The 21,674-nt window shown below is 40.3% G+C and overlaps 1 protein-coding gene across 1 annotated transcript in view; it reads left to right on the forward strand.

Annotated features, from left to right (window-relative positions):
• Positions 1-21,674, forward strand: part of COL4A6 (collagen type IV alpha 6 chain) — a 138,333-nt gene that overhangs the window by 95,414 nt on the left and 21,245 nt on the right. Inside the window, exons 7-23 of the mRNA XM_075720777.1 lie at positions 2,286-2,354; positions 3,813-3,848; positions 4,271-4,333; positions 4,951-4,986; positions 5,124-5,165; positions 6,039-6,131; positions 7,180-7,233; positions 8,620-8,679; positions 9,612-9,656; positions 10,878-10,931; positions 12,276-12,345; positions 13,080-13,190; positions 14,008-14,157; positions 15,718-15,822; positions 16,732-16,892; positions 17,875-18,054; positions 18,650-18,833. Of these exons, the coding sequence (XP_075576892.1) occupies positions 2,286-2,354; positions 3,813-3,848; positions 4,271-4,333; positions 4,951-4,986; positions 5,124-5,165; positions 6,039-6,131; positions 7,180-7,233; positions 8,620-8,679; positions 9,612-9,656; positions 10,878-10,931; positions 12,276-12,345; positions 13,080-13,190; positions 14,008-14,157; positions 15,718-15,822; positions 16,732-16,892; positions 17,875-18,054; positions 18,650-18,833 (1,513 nt within the window). The remainder of the gene's footprint in view (positions 1-2,285; positions 2,355-3,812; positions 3,849-4,270; positions 4,334-4,950; positions 4,987-5,123; positions 5,166-6,038; positions 6,132-7,179; positions 7,234-8,619; positions 8,680-9,611; positions 9,657-10,877; positions 10,932-12,275; positions 12,346-13,079; positions 13,191-14,007; positions 14,158-15,717; positions 15,823-16,731; positions 16,893-17,874; positions 18,055-18,649; positions 18,834-21,674) is intronic.

The raw sequence follows: 21,674 nt of genomic DNA on the forward strand, positions 1-21,674 counted from the left end.
CTAACTCGGAAGAAACCATGATAAAGTTTTTAAGAACCATGAAGTGTCAAACATCTTCCACCTGGCACATTTCAAATTAGTGGATGCTGATTCAGGAAAGGATGTTATCACATGTTGAAGTCTACGCATCAAATATTGGATGCCTTCCTTCAGGTCTTAAGATAGCCAAAAGCTTCAGTCTCACTGAGTGTCAATAGAATTTCCTTCCCAGGGTATGTGTTTTACTTTTGAAAACACTTTTCTACCAGGTTGGAGTTTTATCTGGCCTGCATTGGGCACCTTCAAGTTAGGTGTCTAATCTGTTCATCTGGACTCCCCTCTTACAGAGAGTGGTACTTGTGAGAGCACTTCTTTCCCTCTACCTTTCAGGATGAATTGTCTTTGGAGATAACCGGTTTTCTGCATTGACTGTAGAGGAAGTGAAGGTAGCTGGGTCACGCTCTACACTCTGTTTTAAGTGGGTAGGATTAGTTATAAGGACTCCAGTCTTAGATGCGTTTGGGAATTAGAGTCTTTTCTAAAAGGATGTGGTTATTTTTGAAGTGTAAGCAAAAAATATTTTACTTGATATTAAAATATTTGACAAATATTTGAATATTTGTTCACATTCAAAGCCTGATCGTACAAACACAGGTCGTGTGACTAATCGTACATGTAATGGAACTCCTTTGCACATATACATGAAGAAGAGGAAGAAAATATAGCTGGCAGATGTAAATAATGCCATTTGTTTCAGCATTTCTAAATTGTGCTAAGACATCTTTACATGTCATCCAGACTTAAGATTCATATGATATGATGAAAAACACTGAAGCAATAAGATCAAATTAAAGTACTGCTTTCTAAAGTAACTGATTTATTCATACCTGCTGCTCAGATTTCTATTTTGTAATGCTTGTAGGATTACATTTTTGGCAAGGAAAGCTGCTTGGAACAGCCAACCCTTCTCAAATTAAGTTGCAATTAAATGAAATCGCCTCAGATAAATTGGATGGGATGATCAAGATTAAAATAAATTGGGTAAATCTAGAATTATAATGGCAGCTTTTTCAGAAGATTCATGCAGTCTACCAGTTTTTTCTCTCATTGATTCTAAACAAAATTTGGTGATTTACAGTGTTAAACAAGAGATAGAATCATAGAATGATTTAGGTTGGAAGGGACCTTAAAGATCGTCTAGTTCCAGGCCCCCTGCCATGGGCAGGAACACCTTCCACTAGAACAGGTTGGCCAAAGCCCCATCCAGCCTGGCCTTGAACACTTCCAGGGAGGGGGCATCCACAGCTTCTCTGGGCAACCTCTTCCAGTGCCTCACTACCCTCACAGTAAAGAATTTCTTCCTATTATCTAGTCTAAATCTACCCTCTTTCAATTTAAAACAGTTACCCCTTGTCCTATCACTACACTCCCTGATAAAGAGTTCCTTCCAGTCTTTCCTGTAGGCCCCTTTTAAGTACGGGAAGGCTGCTATAACATCTCCCCAGATGCTTCTCCAGGCTGAACAACCCCAACTCTCTCAGCCTGTCTTCATAGGAGAGGTGCTCCAGCCCTCGGATCATCTTCATGGCCCTCCTCTGGACTCACCTCAACAGCTCCATGTCCTTGTGTTGGGGGCCCCAGAGCTGAACGCAGTACTCCAGGTGGGGCCTCACAAGAGCAGAGTAGAGGGGCAGAATCCCCTCCCTTGACCTGCTGACCACGCTTCTTTTGATGCAGCCCAGGATGGCTTTCTGGGCTGCAAGCACACATCGCCGGGTCATGTTGAGCTTCTCATCAACCAACACCCCCAAGTCCTTCTCCTCATGGCTGCTCTCAATCCAAACCCAGCCTGTATTTGTGCTTGGGATTGCCCCGACCCATGCACAGGACCTTGCACTTGGCCTTGTTGAACTTCATGAGGTTCGCACGGGTCCACCTCTCAAGCCTGTCAAGGTCCCTCTGGATGGCATTGATATGTATACGAACAGGAGGGTTACATTATGTCAAACAGATTCAAATAGGATCTTAAAAGTTGTCGAAGGCTAAAATAAAAGGGAAATCTAATATAAGCAGGAAAATACCGGAGAAAATGTTTGCAGAACCTTGTTTTTCTAAAGCTGCAGGAAGTCTTAAGTTCTTATAATACCACAGCTTCTCTGACAAAGCTGCAGTGGTACTTTTGCAGTGTACTGGAGCCAGGAGTTTGTTTGCCTTGTTCGTTATGCTGAATATAAATTCTTTCAAAACTAAATCAGTATTTTTTCCAGAAATTTATTTTTTACTTTTTTTTTTTTTTTTTAAATCAGGGTCATCCTGGCCCAAAAGGCCTTAAAGGAGAACCTGTTTTTGCTCAAGGCAGTCTTAAAGGAATGAAGGTAAGGCTTGTCATCACATAGGAGGAAATGCAGTACAAGAAACACTTTGGTGTCCTAAAGATTTCAGGGTTGATGCTGCACGTTAGATTGCTCATGATGTTAGATGTGGGTATCCTGGGTATGTCTGAATGCAGAGCTGTGAAAAAGGCCTTATAATAACTTCATTAATGACAGCACAGAATACTCTTAGAACTTGGAATTGCGTGGTCTTCGCAGAGATCTTGTTCATCCCATACCGGGATGCTGGGACATTGCTCATTCTGTTACTGTTCAGCATAGTGGCTGGTCCTTCACTTGTCTCTGGAGAGCTAGCACCGTTTGTTTGTGGTGTGAAACCATGGATGTGAGGAATTTCTTGTAAGGTTATCCTGACTTACGTGAGGTAGCATATGTGTTTCTAGATGCAGATGTAGCAAAGGAGGGGCCCTTCACCTTCACTCAGAACTTTCCTGTTACTGACGTCCTTGCATGTGCCAGCTCTGTTGAAGCAACAGCTCAGGAAACTCACAAGTGCATGTTAAGATTTCTACTGTGAGATCCCAGCTGCCTCCCAGTATTTTTGTACTGGGAGGTACTAGTAAGTAGTCAGTCATATTCTGGGTTTAAATACGTGAATATCATATCCCACTCATGTATTCCATCCTTTGCCACTGTGAAGTCAGGATTTTACTCTCTCTATTTAATAATGACCTCACCCTGAAATGTCTATATCTAGTCTATAATTTTATTTCCTGTACAGAAAATACAATCTATGGATAGACTTTCAGTTTATTGTTCAGAACAGTGAATAGGCTCATGTAAAAGATTTGGTTCTTTGTTGCCTTGAAACAAACACTCACCAGCTTACCATGGTTTTGATTTTTACCAGAAGTTCTAGGTTTGGAATAAATCTACAAAGGATTCAGTACCTCTTGTGGTACTGAATTCAGCAATATTTAGCAGCCTTATGCTTCATTAAATATTGAAAATATGAAGAAATTTATTCTGTCATGTAAGGCCCCTCACACTGACTTTGTTGGTCAAAATTAAGAACATTTCTAAAATTCTACCCACATTATACACACTCATAAGTTGGTAAAAGTTAAATAGACCTTTATTTACTTCAGTATTTATGGGAAATACAGAAATTTGATATGATATGCTTTTAAATATTTTATAGTGGTTTTGTAATGAAAGTTTTTATAGTGTCTTTTCCAGTGTTTTTACAATTAATACAAAAATTTTTTCATACCACTTTAGTTTCTCGTGTTACCCATAAATAAAATGGTTGTAATTTCTCCAGAGTTTTTGAATCTCTCCATTACCCAATTTACATATGGAAGCACAGGTGTCAAAATATTCTCCCATTTACACTTGATCTAATATTAACTAACGGCAAATATTTCTGTTTATACAGAACTTAATGTTCCTTATCGTTTGTTGCAATAACATAGTGTAATTTTTACTCATGCATTTTAGGGAGAAAATGGTCTTCCTGGATTGGATGGAATTTCTGTAAGTTATTTAACTTGGGGAATAATGATTTTAAAAAATATTAAATAGGTAATTTTTCTTGTATTAGTTCTCAACAACACTTTTCAAATTAGTGGGCCATGTATTTACATGTGTGATACAAGTAGAATGAGCAGTTCCAGCTTTGTAATGGTATGAGTGGATCCACGTTATGGTAGAGGAAGTAATTTTTTTGCTATTATCTATTCTGTTTTTCCTTCTTCAAATCAAACTCCCTTCTACTATTGAACTCTGTAACTTTGATTTTTGAAATACATCTAATACTATGAAATGGATTGTTATAGTATTTAAATTGGCATACTTAATTAGGGGATATTACTTAACGTTTCCTGAGACTCACTTTGTCTTTGGTTTGATGGGCTAAGTGCTACACATTCTGTATTTGTCCTGTGTTGTTCTTCTAGGGCCCAAAAGGTCTTCCAGGTCCGATAGGTTCTGCAGGCCCTATAGGGTTACCAGGTTTGCAGGTAAGAGACCTCAACTCTTGCACTTGTCAATAGAACAGGTCAAAAGGTTGGCAGTTTTCCCTCCTTGTCTGTATTTGTGTCGTGACAATGAGCAAAACTGTGTGTGCGTCTAAAAGGACAGAGCACAGCTGACTTCAAGCATAGAATACTTGAACTTAGTTTAATCACAAGAGGGAAGGCTCCTCTCTGGAGCAGTGTTCAGAGCAGCAGTCATGAATGAGTGCTGTCTACAAACACTACGTTACACCGTTCTGAGCACTTCCTCGTCTCAGGACTGGAGGGAATATGCTGACCTCTGCATGTTTGGAGCCTTTGTCGTCATGAAATCGCTAAAGAGTTGCTTTTTCAAGATACTGCAAGAGAGTTTCTGTTGGGCAGAGGCAAAAATTAACTGTGTGTTTGTTGCTTGTAAATTGAAGTTTGCTCTTAATTAACCACAGTACCAAAGGGTTACGCTATTATAGATGTGAAGACTTGAAGATCATGTGTATCAGTTACTTTTGCTTTGGGGACAAGAGGTGAAAGCTCAGGTACCGCTGCAGATCCCAGCATTGCTCCAATTGTGTGCATCCTAATTAAGTCAAAAGAAATAAAATCTCGATCTTGTTCCCATTTAGGGTCCAGTGGGTCCCCCTGGGCCACCAGGTCCAAAAGTAAGTACCTACCTTTCCTGCCTTCATTCTGCACCTTTTTGTTGGCTTTTTTAACAGTGCTGTGGGCCTAGATGATAGCGATGCTGTTGTTGCTGTTGTTTTATTATTCATTCAACACTGGTTTTTTTCTCTCCTAGGGTAACATGGGATTAGGCTTTCAAGGAGAGAAAGGAGAAAAAGTAGGTGAAACTTGTTCTGTTAATGGAAAGAGCATGAAATAATACTCTAGTGTTCCATTATAGCTTGATCCTCTAGAAGTGGCTAGATTCTAGCATTTTCTTCTTTTCCTTTTTCTTTTCTTCTCTTGGACTGATTGACAGTCCAAATACTAAAGAGTTTTGCTGGTTCCTTATCTGTTTTTTTAAAAAAAAAAGACGGGAACTTTTTCTGGATGAAGAGGGGGAAGGGGAAAATCTCAATTCAGCGCAGTATTTTCATGGTTATCGAGACATGAGGTCCTTAGACATCTTTTGAATCTCTGTCTTTCAGTTTCTTTGGACGACCCTCACCTCTTGTACTGATTTATTCTACTGACTTCATTCTTTTTGGCTTTCATAATATTCTTTGGGTCAACCGATATGTAATTTGTAGTCTCACTATCCTAAATGGTTGTCCTGCAGTCTGTGTGAGAATTTACACTGGCATAATGGGGCTTCTCAAAGTTCTGAATTTGGGACTTGATTCTGCTGCTGTTGAAATTGGTTCACAGCATTCCACATTTCTAATTGTTTCTTGTGTTCTGTCCTTTCATATTTCTCCCCAAAGTTTTTCTGAAATGTTTTCCTGTTGATTCAAAAGCTGAGCCTTTTTTTTTTCCCTTGCCATGTTTTATATCCACAACTCTTCTGAAACAGATTTAATGCATTTTGTTCATCTTAATTTTCGGTCTGATCTTTTGACTTCCATGACCAAACTCCTGTGCCAGCATTAAGGCACAGAAATATTATATACGTGCGATATAATTAGAGTGGCTTTTTTCTGATTTGCAGGCCACTTTCATAGGAAATCAAACATGTTCTGCCTATGTTAATAGCTTCCTCTTTTGCCAACAGGGTGATGTAGGGCTGCCTGGCCCTCCAGGTCCCCCACCATCCACTGGAATACTGGAATTCATGGGATTTCCGAAAGGGAAGCAAGGAGAAAAGGTCTGTAAATTCAGTTTACAAACCCTTCCCATGCTCCTTCATTTAAGGCTGAATGAAATTACTGGACAGTGAGGTCTGTTGTATTTCCAAATCAAAATAATTTTCTGTACTAGTTTAATCTGCCAGATGGCTATTTAATAAAAATATTCTTGGCTCAGAGCATTGTGGGCCACTGGAGAATGCATACCTCTCAGAAGGAGAAATCTGAAAGCTATTTAAAGGTTTTCATCATTAATCCTAAAGATAAATGAACTGTAGTTTGTTTCTGTTGGACCTGTGAAATTGTGTCAAGTGAAGCAAAAAACCCAAATCTATTCAGAAAAATAAATAAAAAGGCCCAGCTCTTTTGCTTTGGCTATGATACACACTACTCTGAAACAATCAGATTTCTCTCCTTTACTTTGTTATCCTGGCATTTACTGAGATACATACTTAGCTCATCAGTGTTTTTATAAAAGCTGCATGAATCTTGAGTTAAAGATTCTCTACACACATGAAATTTAGGTATACTGAATTAAGCTGGGACTTATACAGGCTGGTTTGGGAGCCCAATCTGAGCTTGCCTAAGCCCCTGCATAAGTCGTGAGACATGCTGTCTTACTTGGTGGAGTTACATTAGCATGAGGTGAGATTCAAATGGACTCCATTACTTTTGGCTCACTCTTGAATTTGTAAGCAGGATTGTGAAGACATTATGCTATCTCATCATGTGTTATTTTGCTGCTTTCCATGAAGTACTGCGCATGTTCCAATTCCCTAGATGATTATATGAAATGCTTCTAGTTTGACTTGTAGCAGTGGAGGACAGTAGAAAACCAGTTCCCAAGTAGTGGTCTTTGAAGCCATGGGAAGTGGTCACAGACAATCTGCTGCATGCACTGGCACTGTGCTGACAGACACTGTATCTGGCACATGATGACACAAATCAAGTACACTTGCTGACAAACAAATTACAAGGTCTTATGTCAGGAGCATCATGGGTGAACTGGGGAAAGTCTTGCTTTCACAGGCACAGTGATTTATTGTGTTCACCTCTTCCCCTTGTCAGGGTGAGCCAGGCCCTCAAGGACTGCCTGGAGACAAAGGATTGCCTGGCATGCCGGTAAGGACAGAGGAGAGTTTTGAATATATGCCTAATATGGGTTAGAAGGTTCAACACCCTCTGAATAGCTCACAAGGTCTCCACAGGAGTTTCTAGGCACCAGAGTACTTTGAAAATCTGATAAAAATGCCCACAAGACTTTTTGAAGCGTGTAACTGTAATGTGATAGTTTTTTGTCCTGGACACACGAAGAAGATAATGCTGTCCTACTACAAATGTTACAAAGCAGCCATCATTTCAGTACATACAACCTGCAGTTTGCAGACCTGCAAGCAGACATACCCTTTACATGGCCACTTGATGGCAGTGTTTCTTGATGTCCCAGAGAGACCTAGACATATTTTTAAAAAAATCCTTTTTTTTTCCCATTAATTATGTCTAAACATATTTTTGTTGTTTTACTTTAAAGTTGTAAAGCACATGCAGATCTTTCTGTATGTCTATGTATATATCCAGTTTTAAAATGAGCTGTTTAACGTTAGTGCTCGTAAGCTCAGGAATGTGTAGCATCTTCTCTGTATGAATCAAGAACAATAATTTATCCCTGGATTCCAGAGAGCTATTTCCCAGCTTATAACTGTTTATAAACACAGGTTATTTTGATAAGTTTAGGGAATAAATATTTGGTGGAACTTCTGACTAAGAAGATAAATTGTTTGGCAGTTTCTTCAACGTGCAGATGTTCTTAGTAGAAAGACGTGCAAAAAAAACCTGTACATGAAGCACAGTTTGTTATTAGCCTTTCTGGACGTGTTCCATTATGCGCATGTTTAGCTTTATGCATCACAAGAGGCCCATTGAAGCTTGTGGCGTTGAACATATGTGTGAACTTAACCACAACCATAAGATATTTCAAGATTTAAGCTGAAAATTGCTTAACTACTGTAACTCTCACCGAAATTAAATCCTGGTGTTCTATCTCTGGATTTGATACTTCTTGCTGGCTGGGAAAACCACCAAACATTTCCAAATGTTGAGCGTGAAAATGCTAGTTTTGTGTCATTCTTAGGCTTTAGAAATGAGAAAGGGTGCTCTGAGCGCTCCCTTTAGCCACTGCTGTTAAGAACTGAGATTTGAAATAATTTCTAAATATAGAATGCTGATTATAGCATGGGGTTACTTGCATTTGCTACTGAGAGATGTGCCATGGTTTAAATGGATGGAAGTCATGGGAAATGAAGAAGATAATGTACTGCGCATACTGCCAAGTCTGGTTGATACAGGTTTTCTTTCTGGGGCAAAAAAGTCCCAGCAGAAACAGTCAGTTCCCCTTGTCTCTCTGTTGCGCTGTTTATATTAATAGATAGGTTTGTGCTCATTTTGTCTTAGGGCTGCACTATTCAATTCCAAACAGATGACAGATTTAATGTTGACATTTTTCCTCAGGGCTTTGGAGGTGTTGGAGAAAAAGGAGAAAAAGGTGTGCCTGGCTTACCAGGTGGCAGGGTAGGTAACTTTACAAAGTCCTTAAAAGCCTGTTCTCAAACACTTGAAGTGGGCCTTTCATCAACAGAAGCATTCCCAAAGTATATAGGAGTCTCAGACATAGGACTGGGTCATAGTAGCCAGTGCCATACAACAACAGAACCAATAGATACTTCTTATCTCAGTAAAGTCTCAGATTAAAGGTGAGTTGAAAGATGTATACAGACAAGGCAGTCCAAGAAAATCATATAGAAATGTTTATTTGAGGTCTTGATACTGCAGGGCCTGTGTTTTTGCAGGTTTTTGGAAAGCTTCACAGAAAAGGAAGCTTGCAGAAGGTCCAAATTAAGATAATAAAGAGGCCTTGCAGGGACTTTAGGGAGCACTTAACCAGTGCCAGAACCAGCTATGAGAGAACAAAGATAGATATTTGGGGAAGAAATGGGCAAGCTGGCAGTAGATGTTGGTTGAACTAGTCAATGAATGTGGGAGTTAAGAGCATGCTCAGTTGCACGCCAGCCATAGATTCTTCAAAGCACCATGACCCTGCAGAGTCATGCTTATACACAACAGGAAGACCAAGGCATTCTGTTCTGCATGTGCAGAATAGATTGTCAAGATAGAAAGTCTTGATTACATTAATTTTGATGGCTTTATAGCTACAAACTACCTACCTAACTTCCTAGTAAGCTGAGACACCATGACTTACTTAACTTGAACCACCAATTAGAAAGACAATGGCTAAAGAAGATAAGACTTCCTTTTTCAGTTATTCTGCTGAATTCTTTCAATTATGATCATTAATATTTGGGAGATATGGAAAATCAGCGGTAGCTTCTCCTTTGGAAAGTTGTACCTTTTCATTCTTCGGTGCTGAGATATTTGGAGCCTGATATAATAAGACCAGACTGAGATGGAGCCTCTGAAAGTTAATGGGTTTTTTGCTGTTCTAGGGTCTTTTGGGACTGGATGGATCTGATGGGATTCCAGGGAGAAAGGTGAAATTTCTTTCATTTTTTACTGGACTTACAATTACAGAAGCCACCTAACTGCTTAAGATCTACTTCCTTATCCAGTGGCCCCAAGTTCTCTGGTGGATGAACGCACCTGCCTTATTAAACTAGTGAGAGCTAACGAGGAAGTCCACATAAAACTCTAGATCTGTTTAACTGTCTCTCTAGTTATCCCTACGTATTCAGAGAAACACCTCCACAGATTGGAAATTGTACATTCCCTCCTGGAACAATCAACTCTCCCCTTTTTCCCCTTTTGGGGGTGGAAATGGCCAGGTGATCGAGTGGCTTGAAAACGTGTTAAAGCACTTCCACTTGCAGATACGGCAGTGGAAGTTGTTCAAGAAAGCAACTTTCAGAAATACAATTTTCATTTTGCAGCCTGGAATTCACTTTCTTGTATATTTTGGTTTATGTATGTCCTTTTAAAGATACACTGAAGCTGATGGTATCTCCAATAGAATCCATATCTATATGTTAAAATTATATGATTAAAACCAAGCCCTTCATGACAAGTTTCTCAGCAATACTCTGTATGGGCTATATTGGGGCCTACAGCTGTCCAAGATTTCAGAACCACAGGCAAGGTTTGAAGTTAAGGTTCCCTTCTCCAGAGCTCTTGGAATATCCCATTTTGTCTGCAGTGGCAGTGGGATTTGCAATCCATACCAGGCCAGGTTGAATATGTTACCCGATAGAGGACAGTAGATCACTTCTGTGTAGATTTCCAGTCACACACCCAGAAGGGGAATTTTGGTGTTCCTGAGAATGCTACCAGGAAATGGAAAGCTGGAGAGCTGGATCTCCCACTGTCACTTTAAATGTTTTGGTGCCAATAATTTGTTGGAGGGGGAAAGTGTGGGGGACAAGGAAAATAATGTTCTAGACTCCTCGCTCCGCAAGCATTTCTACAGTTCTGTGAGAATTCCAAGGTGTCCTCCTGATTTGGACACCCTGATGCCTGCTCACAAGTTCTCACCATCTTTACAGCACAAGGAGACCTAAAGGAGCTCAGGTATTTTGTGAGTGCTGAGAAACTGATGCCATCAGTTTTCTCTTTCTTTATTTCTTCTGCAAATGTTTGGTAGGACAATGAATTGGGTTTGTGATTCAAATCCAGGCACTGCAGATGTCTCAGCTAACAAATAATGCCACTGTCTTATTGTCTCACTGTGTAACAATATCCCCCACAATGTGACTTTGCAGGGTCATCCAGGTATTCCAGGCTATCCAGGACTGGGTGGAGTTGAAGGCACGAAGGTAACCACATGAAAATACTAAAGCATTGCTTTTTAAAAAATATTTTAATGAATAAATAAGTATCATTGCCCCAATCAAATCTCTTCTTTACCTCTGTATCGCTGTAATTTTCAGTATGTTTCAGTTCCTCGTTTACTTTATTGTTAAGGATAAAAATGAATGGCTGCTGAACTATGAACACTTGGCTATTTTAATACCTTTACAATGTTCCTTCATGTAACTTCATGACTTATAATTGTAGGTGTAATCTCTCTGGTCTCTTTTATCCTTATACCAATGCCATATTTACTGGACAATTGAGGCGAGATTAGACGGAAGTAAGTGGATGTTAAGATAGTTGCCAAGGCTATCTGAAGTCTTAGATCGCAGACCTACAAGTATTCACAAGCCTGAAAAGAATGTGTTCAATTTCTCATACTGAAGATAGGCAACGCATAGCAGACATTTTCTGGGTATCTCACAACTTGGGGAGTCAGACATCTGGAAACTGAGTGGAAAATGGTTGGATAGTAGTTTGCTGTGAGAAACACTAATCTGCCACCAAGATTGGTATACGGTTGGCAGGCATGTGAAATGCAAGTACTGAAGGGCTTTTTTGTGCAGAGCACGTGAAAGAAGTAGTCGTACAGCTTTATACACAGAGGAGTATTACTGGAAGAAGCAACAAAGTGTGCGCTGCCTTGGCTCACTGCATGGTGTTTATATCATAAACATGATGGCAGTTTGGACAACAGTCAGATTTTGCACTTGCTCTTTCAAAGAGGATTTGATACTGCGTTAAAGTGAGAGGAGGGAATGATACTGCAGTTTGTCACAACGTGCTTGTTCTACCTGGGTGATTTTATGGAGGAATCCATTTTCCCTGAAGCTCCTATTATTGCAATTCAAGATTCCAAGGCAACAGATAACTGCAGTGATGAATGCTTTTAAAAATGGGTATGTTCCTAGCAGCTCTCTCGTTTTTACCATGAGGTGAACAAATATGATCTGCCTGATATCAGTCAATATGCTGATATGATAACTGGTCTCCAGTACACATGGTATATACATGTCCGTGCTTCCTATTGAGGTAACAGGATGCCTTCAGAGGATAGCTGGGTAGTAGCAAACACTTTATGTGAAGCAGCCATCAGTTTCATCAGACAGGAAGCAGGTAAGTCAGGACAGCAGATGATTGTGAATAGCAGAAGAACAAAGTAAATTAATTCTTCACCAAGACAAAGAATGGTGGTTAGTCAGTGAATGACCACAGACATTACTACCATAATACAGTCTGTTTCCTGACAAGCAGTCTTCCCCTCCATCACCCATCTGAATGGGGCATAAATCTGTTTTTTTCTACAGGGTGAATTAGGTGACATCGGTCCCCCAGGCCCTCCTATCGTTATTGACAGGGAAGGTGTAGTCATTTCAGGTACACATTTCCATTTTGTTTTGGAACTCTCTAAAGCACTTTTTCTGATCCAACTTCCCTTCTTACTATATTTTACCACTTTCCTACATTGTGCATTGGGTCTAACGCATCCCTTGTTATTTTTCTTTTAATTTCTGTATTGCTGGCATACAGATACGTTTGGTCCCATGTTTATAACTTCAGAGTTTACAATAAACCTTTCATCCCCACATTGCAGAATGATATGTTTCAAGGCAGAATGAAATTTAGTGCCTGGGAGGCTTACTGTGTGTGAGCATGGGGAAGTGGTGTGTGTCTACCTGCGTGTGTGTCTTCAGTATAATAAGGAAAAATGGATTCCTTGTGTTGCTTGGAAATGGGTACTCTGAATGTCATTCTGCTATTATTTGTTGTTCAATGTGGTAAGAATATTGTTGAGAAAATGAGCTTAATTAACGCCACAGCTGAATGAGGCCTGGATGGGAACAGTCTCTGAAGCTATAAAGGTAAGGGGACAAATTGTATGATCTGTCCTGCTCTTCCTCCTTCACATGCAGTCAAGTTTGAAACAACCTCTAACAGGTCAGGAGGAATTTTCCCATTATTGTTAACTTTGACTAACAGGCTTACTGCTAATGGCTTTGCAACCTTTGCTGTCAATGAGATCGGTGGCCTGACATCGTTGACTGACCGGAGTCTTTCAGCAGAAATTCTCATGAGATTTTCCTCCTTGTATTTCTGTATTTGTCTAATAGGTGCCCCAGGTGACCCTGGAAACCCAGGAATACCTGGTCCTCCAGGAGATGAAGGGATCAGTGGTTTACCAGGCCTTCCAGGAGCCCCAGGGTTTCCAGGCCTGGAGAGAGGTAAAGCAGCAGCTAACAGTGCCCTTGGCAGGCTGTTTTCTGTGTTTGTTGCTGAGAAGACTCTGGGTAGTGGTCTGGAGATGGTGAAGGTATTGGAGCAAGCGTCTCCCTGCTCCTTCAGCTGGCTGATTTGCAGACTGATGTATGAGACATAGGAGGCAGGGATGATATACAGGGAAACCAAGTTGACTTGGATGGGAGCAGAATTAGTCCCACAATGCTTACAGCCCAGGTAAGTCTTCAGGTGTAAATATTTGATGTAGAAGTGTACACAGGAGGTTGGTGGTTTGATTTCCATTTCAAATGAGTTGATTGGCAGAAGCTTTCCTACATTTTAAATAATAGCAAATGTTTTTGGAAAAAAAAAATTTAATGACTTCATATTTGCAATAGAGAGCTAACAGATTGGCTAGATAAACCCACTGTAGCTGGAACCCATTTGTCCCATCCAAGATTTCACTTGAATGTCATCTGTGAAGTCCTGGCCTGCAATGACCCGGAGACTAGGAACTACTAAGGAAGTTATCTCACTCAAAGGAAATGAGAAAATAAATAAACCACAGTCTTACATAGTTAATTGTCTAACTGATCAGTGGGATTTAAATGCAGGCCTGTGAAGTATTTTGGATGACCAAAGGAGTCTGTAAATGGGAGCCAGTTGGTGCCTCCATTTAGTAAGTTTTCCTCTGTGTGCAATTATAAATTGTTCTATGCTAACATGGTGGCAGTTCAGGGCACCACAATAGTTTTCATAACATTAAAAATACTAGAATGTGTTTGCTGCTGGATGGCTGCTCATTGTGTTATTGTTGTCTAGATGGAATGGGCCCTGGAGGGTCTCCAGGTATTCCAGGTGTGAAGGGTGAAGTGGGAGAACCAGGAAGAGCAACGATTGGATTACCAGGCACTCCCGGCAGAGATGGTGTACCGGGTCTGCCAGGAGCACCAGGATTGCCTGGTTCACCACGTATGTATATATTTTTTTTTTACATCTATTTTTATATTGGATTCAGAGTGAAATAAGACAAATAATCATTAATATATTTATTTCTTTGCCAGTGAGGATTATTCATCTGTAAATCTTAAATGTTTGGTTGACACCTCATTGTGATTGTAACTCACAACCTTCAGCCACCCCTCTGAAGTCAGAAAATACAGCTAATTATTGTTAGAGTGGTGGCCTGAGAGACTGAAGCACAAGGTTGCATAGACACAATTTATGACACAGAGGACTTTGAATTTCTAGGCTAGTCTCCTACTGGCTTAGTTAAAGAATAGACCATGACCTTATGAGCACCCAGGGTAAATGTCTAGTCTTGTGAGTAGGTGTTTTGGGTACCAGGAATCAGATAGGATGCCTGAAGAGACAGTTTTCGGACCTAAGGAAATGTGATTTTATTTTTACATGTTCATTTGTGTGGATGCCCTGATTGGATTAATTATGCATGACATGAAAAGGGTTGATTTTACCCAAACCTTGTGTTTTACCATTCTGTCATAAACTGAGTTCAAACAGCCTGTTTTATTTTTGAGACACAACTTTTCAAAACAGTGCACACTCCAGTGATGGAGCCAATGAGCACGGTCTGATGAAATGATTTTCTGTGGAGAAGAAATAAGTGCTCTCTTATCAGTAACTGTTTGCTAGTCAAATCCGGCTCATTTTTCTGCAGAGTCTGTAAAGCTCTTGTAGCTGTTTTTAGCTGATGGTTGCAGTTTGTTTCCATGGAACATCAGACCGGGTGCTGGTCAGCACTCCACCTTACTGTTGTCACTGAGGGGAAGGGTTTTCAGACACAGTAGTTTTAGATTATGTTAGATCGCTTTCCACTGCTGTTTCTGTCAGCTCATTCTATTCAGCATATAAAGAGGTGTAGAAAATAATCCTGCAGTTATAAAGTGAGGGACAGGGAAAGTCCCCTTAACCTTTTTGCCATTTAGTCTCTTTCCTGGGCTGCAGCAACTTAATGAGAAGTCGAGGAGCTCTGCAGAAGGCAGGTAGCCCTGGAGATGACTCTACCATGCCAGCAGCAGCAGAGACACTGCTCATATATGATAGCTTCTGTGCCAACAAAAAGGGCAATTGCCAGTCATCACAATCACCAATACATTGATTTGTCCCTTCAACTTCTATCCATATGAGTCTCGGCTTCTCCCAGAGCTGTAAAGGCACATATGCCATGAACTAAGTCATTTGCCCTTCTTTATACAACCTATTCACAGTTTGGTTAGCTCTTTGGCGAACTGCTGAGTCTTTGAAAAAGTGCAATGGTAGAGCAGGAGAGGAATGAAACCTTGTTGCATCCACATTGTGAGAGCTTTTGCTTTTCTGTGTGAGAAGGTAGAAACGAACATACTGCAGAGAACTGCAACGTGTGATACCAAGGTCCATCTCCTTGTGTAACTTCCACAGCTGCAGTTTGATCCAGTGCCATTTCTGTCAGCTGCATAACTGACATTGTAAGTAATGAATGAGCTGGAAATCTAGCCTTCTCCTGGCTTTTGCTTGCCTTCTTTCCACATATAGGCCCTTCGTTCCCCCCAGACGCGATCCTGGATGGAAGGATTGGGGCCCCAGGGGAACCTGGACAAAGAGGTCTGCCTGGAGCTTTGGGTCCAAAGGGGTACAAAGGTAATTGACTCTTGTTTTGGGAGAGCCTTTTAGCAGTCACTGGGCCGCAGAAACATATTGACACATGGTTAATATCCTAAGGGATGAGGTGGAAGTGTCTTTATGACAAATCACAGGAGGTTGAGATGGATTAAAGGAGCCAACAGCCTTTTCAATTCAGAGAGAGTTGTGCCCAGCACTGCCAGCAAAATCCTATTTCCTACTTCCTACTCTGCTCAGGCAAATAAGCAGATAAACTTCTCATACCCAGAAAATTAGCTAAGTAAGTTATACTTTAAAGCCATAAAGACATAATGAGACTTAGAAATAAAATCTTGTTCACTGCTTTTTGCAATATAGGCTGGAAATGACAGAGAAACTTAATTTTATTCTCTTCTGTGCTAAAAATGATGAGAATTTGGGTCTCGGTGTGTGACAGAACCAGGGGCAAAAGCAATGATGATGCAGACATCACTGTGTTTTGTGATTGTTTGGATCCATGGCCAGTTACAATTCAGGGAAATATAGATATCCAGCTGAGGGTCATTGTAACCTACTGTGAGTGGGAGTATGGATTTGCTTTCTCTGACATATAACTATCTCTTTAAAAAACCCACAAGACTTCTGTCCTAAAACTCTCCTAAAACCATCGGTTTAGAAGAGTCTAAACCTTTGGGAAGAGGTCAAGAAGTGCTGAGGCTCATGCTGCACGTGGTAATTTGATGGGTATGGCATAGAAATTAACCTGGACAAAACCTGAGCTCCACTTGCTTGAAACTCACATCACCTGAGCAGAGTAGGCACAAAATCAAACCATATGAGAATGGCTTTCTCGTAATTTAATCAAATCGTGCTTTTGGGGCTCTTGCAACTGAAAAAGGTCTTTATCGAAATGAAACTGAGTTTGGAGTGTTTGACTGTATTTTCCAGGAGAGGCAGGTGATTGTGCTTGTGATGGAGGAGTTACAAGACCTGGTCTAAAAGGCATCTCAGGTTCACCAGGTCCATCAGGAAGCCCTGGTGTGCCTGGGATTAAGGGCATTGGTGGAGACCCAGGCACTGTGGGCGCACCAGGACTGCGAGGCCCTCCGGTAAGGCAGGAAGAGTTTATATTGGTTGTCATGAATTTAAAAAGTGCCCATGTGCAATTGTTGATGTTGATGTAGTGAAAGCAGAACACATTTTTTTGCATGATTTCTTCTACTTGTTTGGATTAAAAATAAAAAAAGCAACCCAGAAACTGATCTGTGAAAAGAAGCTGAAAGCAGAGAAATTATCACATATAAAAGATAGGAGAAGAAATGGTTCTTAAGTTCTGAGAACTGCATGTTCAGCAGTCAAGAGAAAAACAGTGGCAATTACTCATCCCAGGGCTTCTTGGCCGTAGGCATACATGGATTAGACCCATGGTTCTTTCTAAGCGAGGGCTGGCTGGGGAAGCAGATACATATCTGCATGGAGAAAAGACCTGAAAAATCGAATGGTGAGATCTTTCCACACCATTGCTCATAGCTATAAAAACTATGTGTCATAGATGCAGTCTCCTTCTCAACTGCTGTATGCTAAATACATTAGTGAGAGTTGAGCTGTGTTTTTTATGAAACAGCAACCATAATAAACAGAATTTTCCAAAGTGCTGAGTATTGCTCATTGGCAGTATTTACTTTTGAAAATCATAGTCCATAAAGATACCAGTCTTTTGTCTTCAGACAATCTTTATCAGTGTCAGTAAATGCAGCACACCAAGTAATAGGGAAGAAGATTCAATACTTGGGCCCTGTTATACCATGAGTGATGTAATGTTCCCAGGTGCCATCCAAGATTGCTGTCACTATAGTGCTGTATGCCAGGGTTTGGCTTGCCACTGTAATGCTGTAGTGACTCGATTGAAACATTTGGAAATAATCAAACCTCCTCTTTTTTTTTTTTTTTTTCTAGTGTGATGTATACGATAGGAAACCCTTTGGAGATTCTTTCTAGCTCCATTGTGTCCTGTCCTCATATGACATTTTTTAAGAAGCAAAGCCTTTTCTCTGCATGTTCATATTCCTGTTTTTTTCTTTTGGTCTGTAGGCTTCAGCTGGTCAGCAAGGTCTTCCAGGCCTTAAGGGAGAAAAAGGGGATTCATCCTATGCAACAGGCAGAGGTGCTCGTGGGGACCGTGGTGCAACAGCACCCAGAGGACCTTCAGGCATCCCAGGAACCCCTGGCAGGGATGGACTTCCAGGCTTGCCAGGCCCACCAGGCCCTCCAGTAAGTTCAGATTAATTTAGCAGCAGTGCTTCAGAATTGGAATAATTAGAATTGGAATAAGGAGCAAAGACAACAGAAAGGCCTGACTTACTAGTCCTGATTAACCCTGTGGTAAGTCTCCAAATATATGAAAAGCTCACAGTCCCTGAGCACAGAGTTGTCTTGGTCAGGATTAATAATTGGCACTCATTGTGCCTCTGGCCACCCAGTCAAAAGATAAACTTCCAATAATGCTGTTTTATGTTGTGTCCTAAAAGGTAGAAGACACTGTGGGCATAATTATGAGTCGAATCTTGGAATAGAAAAAATCACACCAGAATCTTTTTAATTAAAAAGAAAGTGAATGTCTTTCAGAATATGTAATATTTACATTTTGGCAAATACAACATAAAATATTATTTTTAATAGTCACTGAGCTTTCCTGCATTTTGAAATAATGATGGATGATTTACAGTGGTTTCCATGTACCTTCCCAGGCCCATCTGAACCTTGCACAGAACCGACCAAACTCTTATGCACTTGTTAAAATGATCGTGGTGTATATGCTTTCTACATCTCTTTGATTTTCAGCTGTAATTGTCTTTGCTGTGCACAGGGCGATGGTGGGCTAGGTTTCCCAGGTGAAAAAGGACTGCCAGGATTACCTGGCTCCAAGGGCCGTCGTGGGGAAACTGGTTCTCCTGGCGTTGGATATCCAGGTGCCAGTGGAGTTCGTGGGCCACCAGGTGACCCAGGAATGGATGGGTTTCCAGGACAAGCAGGTCTTCCTGGCCCTCCAGGTAGGTGTTGCTGGGTCTGCTCTTATTTTGAAAAGGTGCAAAGCTGCGACAAGTCAAATGGCACTCACTGCTGTGCTTGTAGCCAGCCCAGAAGATTGCATTAGATTAAAGACTGCTCTCTAAATTAATGGAAACTGTTCTCTGGGCTCGCCAGACCTCACGCAGCAGTCACAACTTTCTCAAGTTGTCATGCTTGGGAGGACACAGATAATAAGCAGCAAATATCTGAGTTGAGTACTCAAATACTAATACTGCTGGATGGAGCTACTCACTATTGCTGGAGAACCATTTTACACCAAAGGTAGTTAGGAAGATGAGGTTTTTAAAAAGCACAGCCTACTTCATTGTCCAGGTGAAAATAGTAACTCACTGGTATCGGAGCTTCTGAATCAGTTTTCAGAACTACTAGTATTACTGAAATAAGAAGAGTTCCAGATTTTTTTTAAAGAAGAAACTGTAGTACATTGTATGTATGAACAGGTATTGGTGAATAAGACATTGTCATGACAGCCAGATAGGGAGTTCAGTTATGACTGGTGCAGCCAGCTCTGGGCTGTTTCCTTCCCTGAAGTATTCCAGTTTGGCTCAGTTGATATGTTGTTATACGTACCTAAAGCATACCACAATGACAAGTGATAAAGTCGGTAAATACAGGTTTGATAACGTTTCAGGTATGATGTTTTATATTAATTCTCAGCATTCAAACTGAGTTAGATGGAAAGTCATGTATCTCAACATTTATGGAAAATGTTTTCATAGCAAAATGACTGCACAGAGCTACTCCCAACATCTTGATTCCATGTCAGCCATTTAAATGTAATTTAAGATAAACAGTATTTTTTTTCTTTGACGCTGCTGATTTTCAGTGTATTTTCCATTCTGTGTCTACTTAGGCTTCTAGGTTTGTAATTTGGTCCATATCAATAAGGCAGAATCAGTAATATATTTGCAGGCATAATATTGTTGCATAGGTTTCTGGACTGGTAAACTGATGTTCTGAGTTCAGAAACCTTGGTGGTGAGACCACTGCAGTATGAGGAGTTGGTGGAGGAATCTTAAACTCAGAGGGAGATGAGACTTAGGCCAGAATAGCACTGGGAAGGTTGCACAGAGATGCTGGATGGCATGTAACCTCACATCAGTGTCGTGCTGGGTTGTTGTATGGGGTGAGGAGACAGCCAGCATTAATGTCCCCCTGGAACAGTCTGCATAAGCTTTTTTTCCAATTCAAGTCACATGCTAAATGCTAAAAGCTTTACTAATTCATAGCTATGAATGCTTACATCTTTGTTTGGTAAATTGTCTCTTACAAAATGCACTAAATTAAAATTGCATGGTAAGATAAGTAGAAGTAAAATGCTCTGTGCATGATGTGAGCTCTAGATATTCTGCAGAGTGCATCAGAAGCCAGTTTATTAAGAATGCTACATCAAAGCTTTGCTAACAATGAATGATCCTTTGTAGAAGAGTATCTATAGACAAAATATGTGGGAAAGTGCAAGTCAGTCATTAGCCAGTTCAGTTTGCACCTCCATGGAGATGTGTAAGAAAACTTGCAAATGCATCATTCCCTCCATACTAGGAAATAATTTGTATACATTAAAAGGCCCTTTGATGTAGTAAGTTTCATCTAATAGTAAAGAAATGTGTGTGGGTGGAAGAAATAATCATTTCTGATACTGCCCAGACTGAAAGGCCTTATCGTGAAATGAGGAAAGACGTTTAAAAAGAGACTGTGACCTACTGAAGTTACCATGTCAAAGACGCCACTGAGGAATTTTGCTGGAGTTCATGCCACGTGCAGTAATACAGGGTGAAACAGTCTTGCTTTGGAAAAGTCCAACCCAGTATTTTATAAAAAGCTAGACTGATTTTACCTGGCATTATGAGATTACTCAAAAATATTGGAATTTCCCATATTTTGCTTTTATGCCTGACATGATGGTTTCATAATTGTTTAATTTCCTTGATACTGGGATGTTATTGTGCAAACGGTGATAATGTAGGATATTACATAGCTGTGGAACACTAAGTTTTGCTTATATAATTTTTACACTAAGCCTTGCTTACATCATTTTGCAAAACACACAAGGAAACAGTCCTATTTGCTTTTCAGTCATCCTCACATGAAAGATCCATTGTTTGAGTATTCTACTGCTAGCTAATAATGCCAGATACAGAATATGCTATTGTACAGAGCTGTTTTGGAAAACTCACATCAGACACTCCTTAAAGCCATGTGATGTGAATACAACAGTATTAATTAAACTTCCCTTTCCATGCCAGTTGCTACCCCAAATTGTTAACTTTCTGAAAAATGTCATTGTACTGTGTCTGAGGAGGAAATGTCTCAGAGATGGACCTCAACTTCTTGTTTTATAAAGCATTCAGCATCAGGCTCACGTAGGATTGCAGAAGATCAGAACTGGAATTTTTATTTTGTCTCCCTACCATTTAACTTCTACTTTATCAAAAGCATGCCCTGTCAAAGTGTCCTCAAGTGCAGGCAGCAATGCGTGTGTTGCATCTCACAATCATGGTATTAGGTGCTCGTATCCATTCGAAGCATAAATTGGATCATGGGTATTTTAGTTTTGAACCTCTGTTCTTAAAGCTAGTGCTGACTATAAAGACTAATTGCTGTCATAGATGAAAATAGAGCACACTCTGGCTTTGTGCAAGGAAGGAATTGTTATTGCAACTCTGTAGATATGTTATCATGAATATAGCCATTTTTAAATTAATTTTGCTATCAGTGAATGCCTTGCATCAAGATAAAAGTAATGAATTGAGGACTGACCTTTTGTTCTCTTACATCAAAGTAGAAAATGTTCTGATGTT

The sequence above is a fragment of the Pelecanus crispus genome, chromosome 13 (assembly GCF_030463565.1).
Source record: "Pelecanus crispus isolate bPelCri1 chromosome 13, bPelCri1.pri, whole genome shotgun sequence".
Taxonomy (NCBI): Eukaryota; Metazoa; Chordata; class Aves; order Pelecaniformes; family Pelecanidae; genus Pelecanus; species Pelecanus crispus.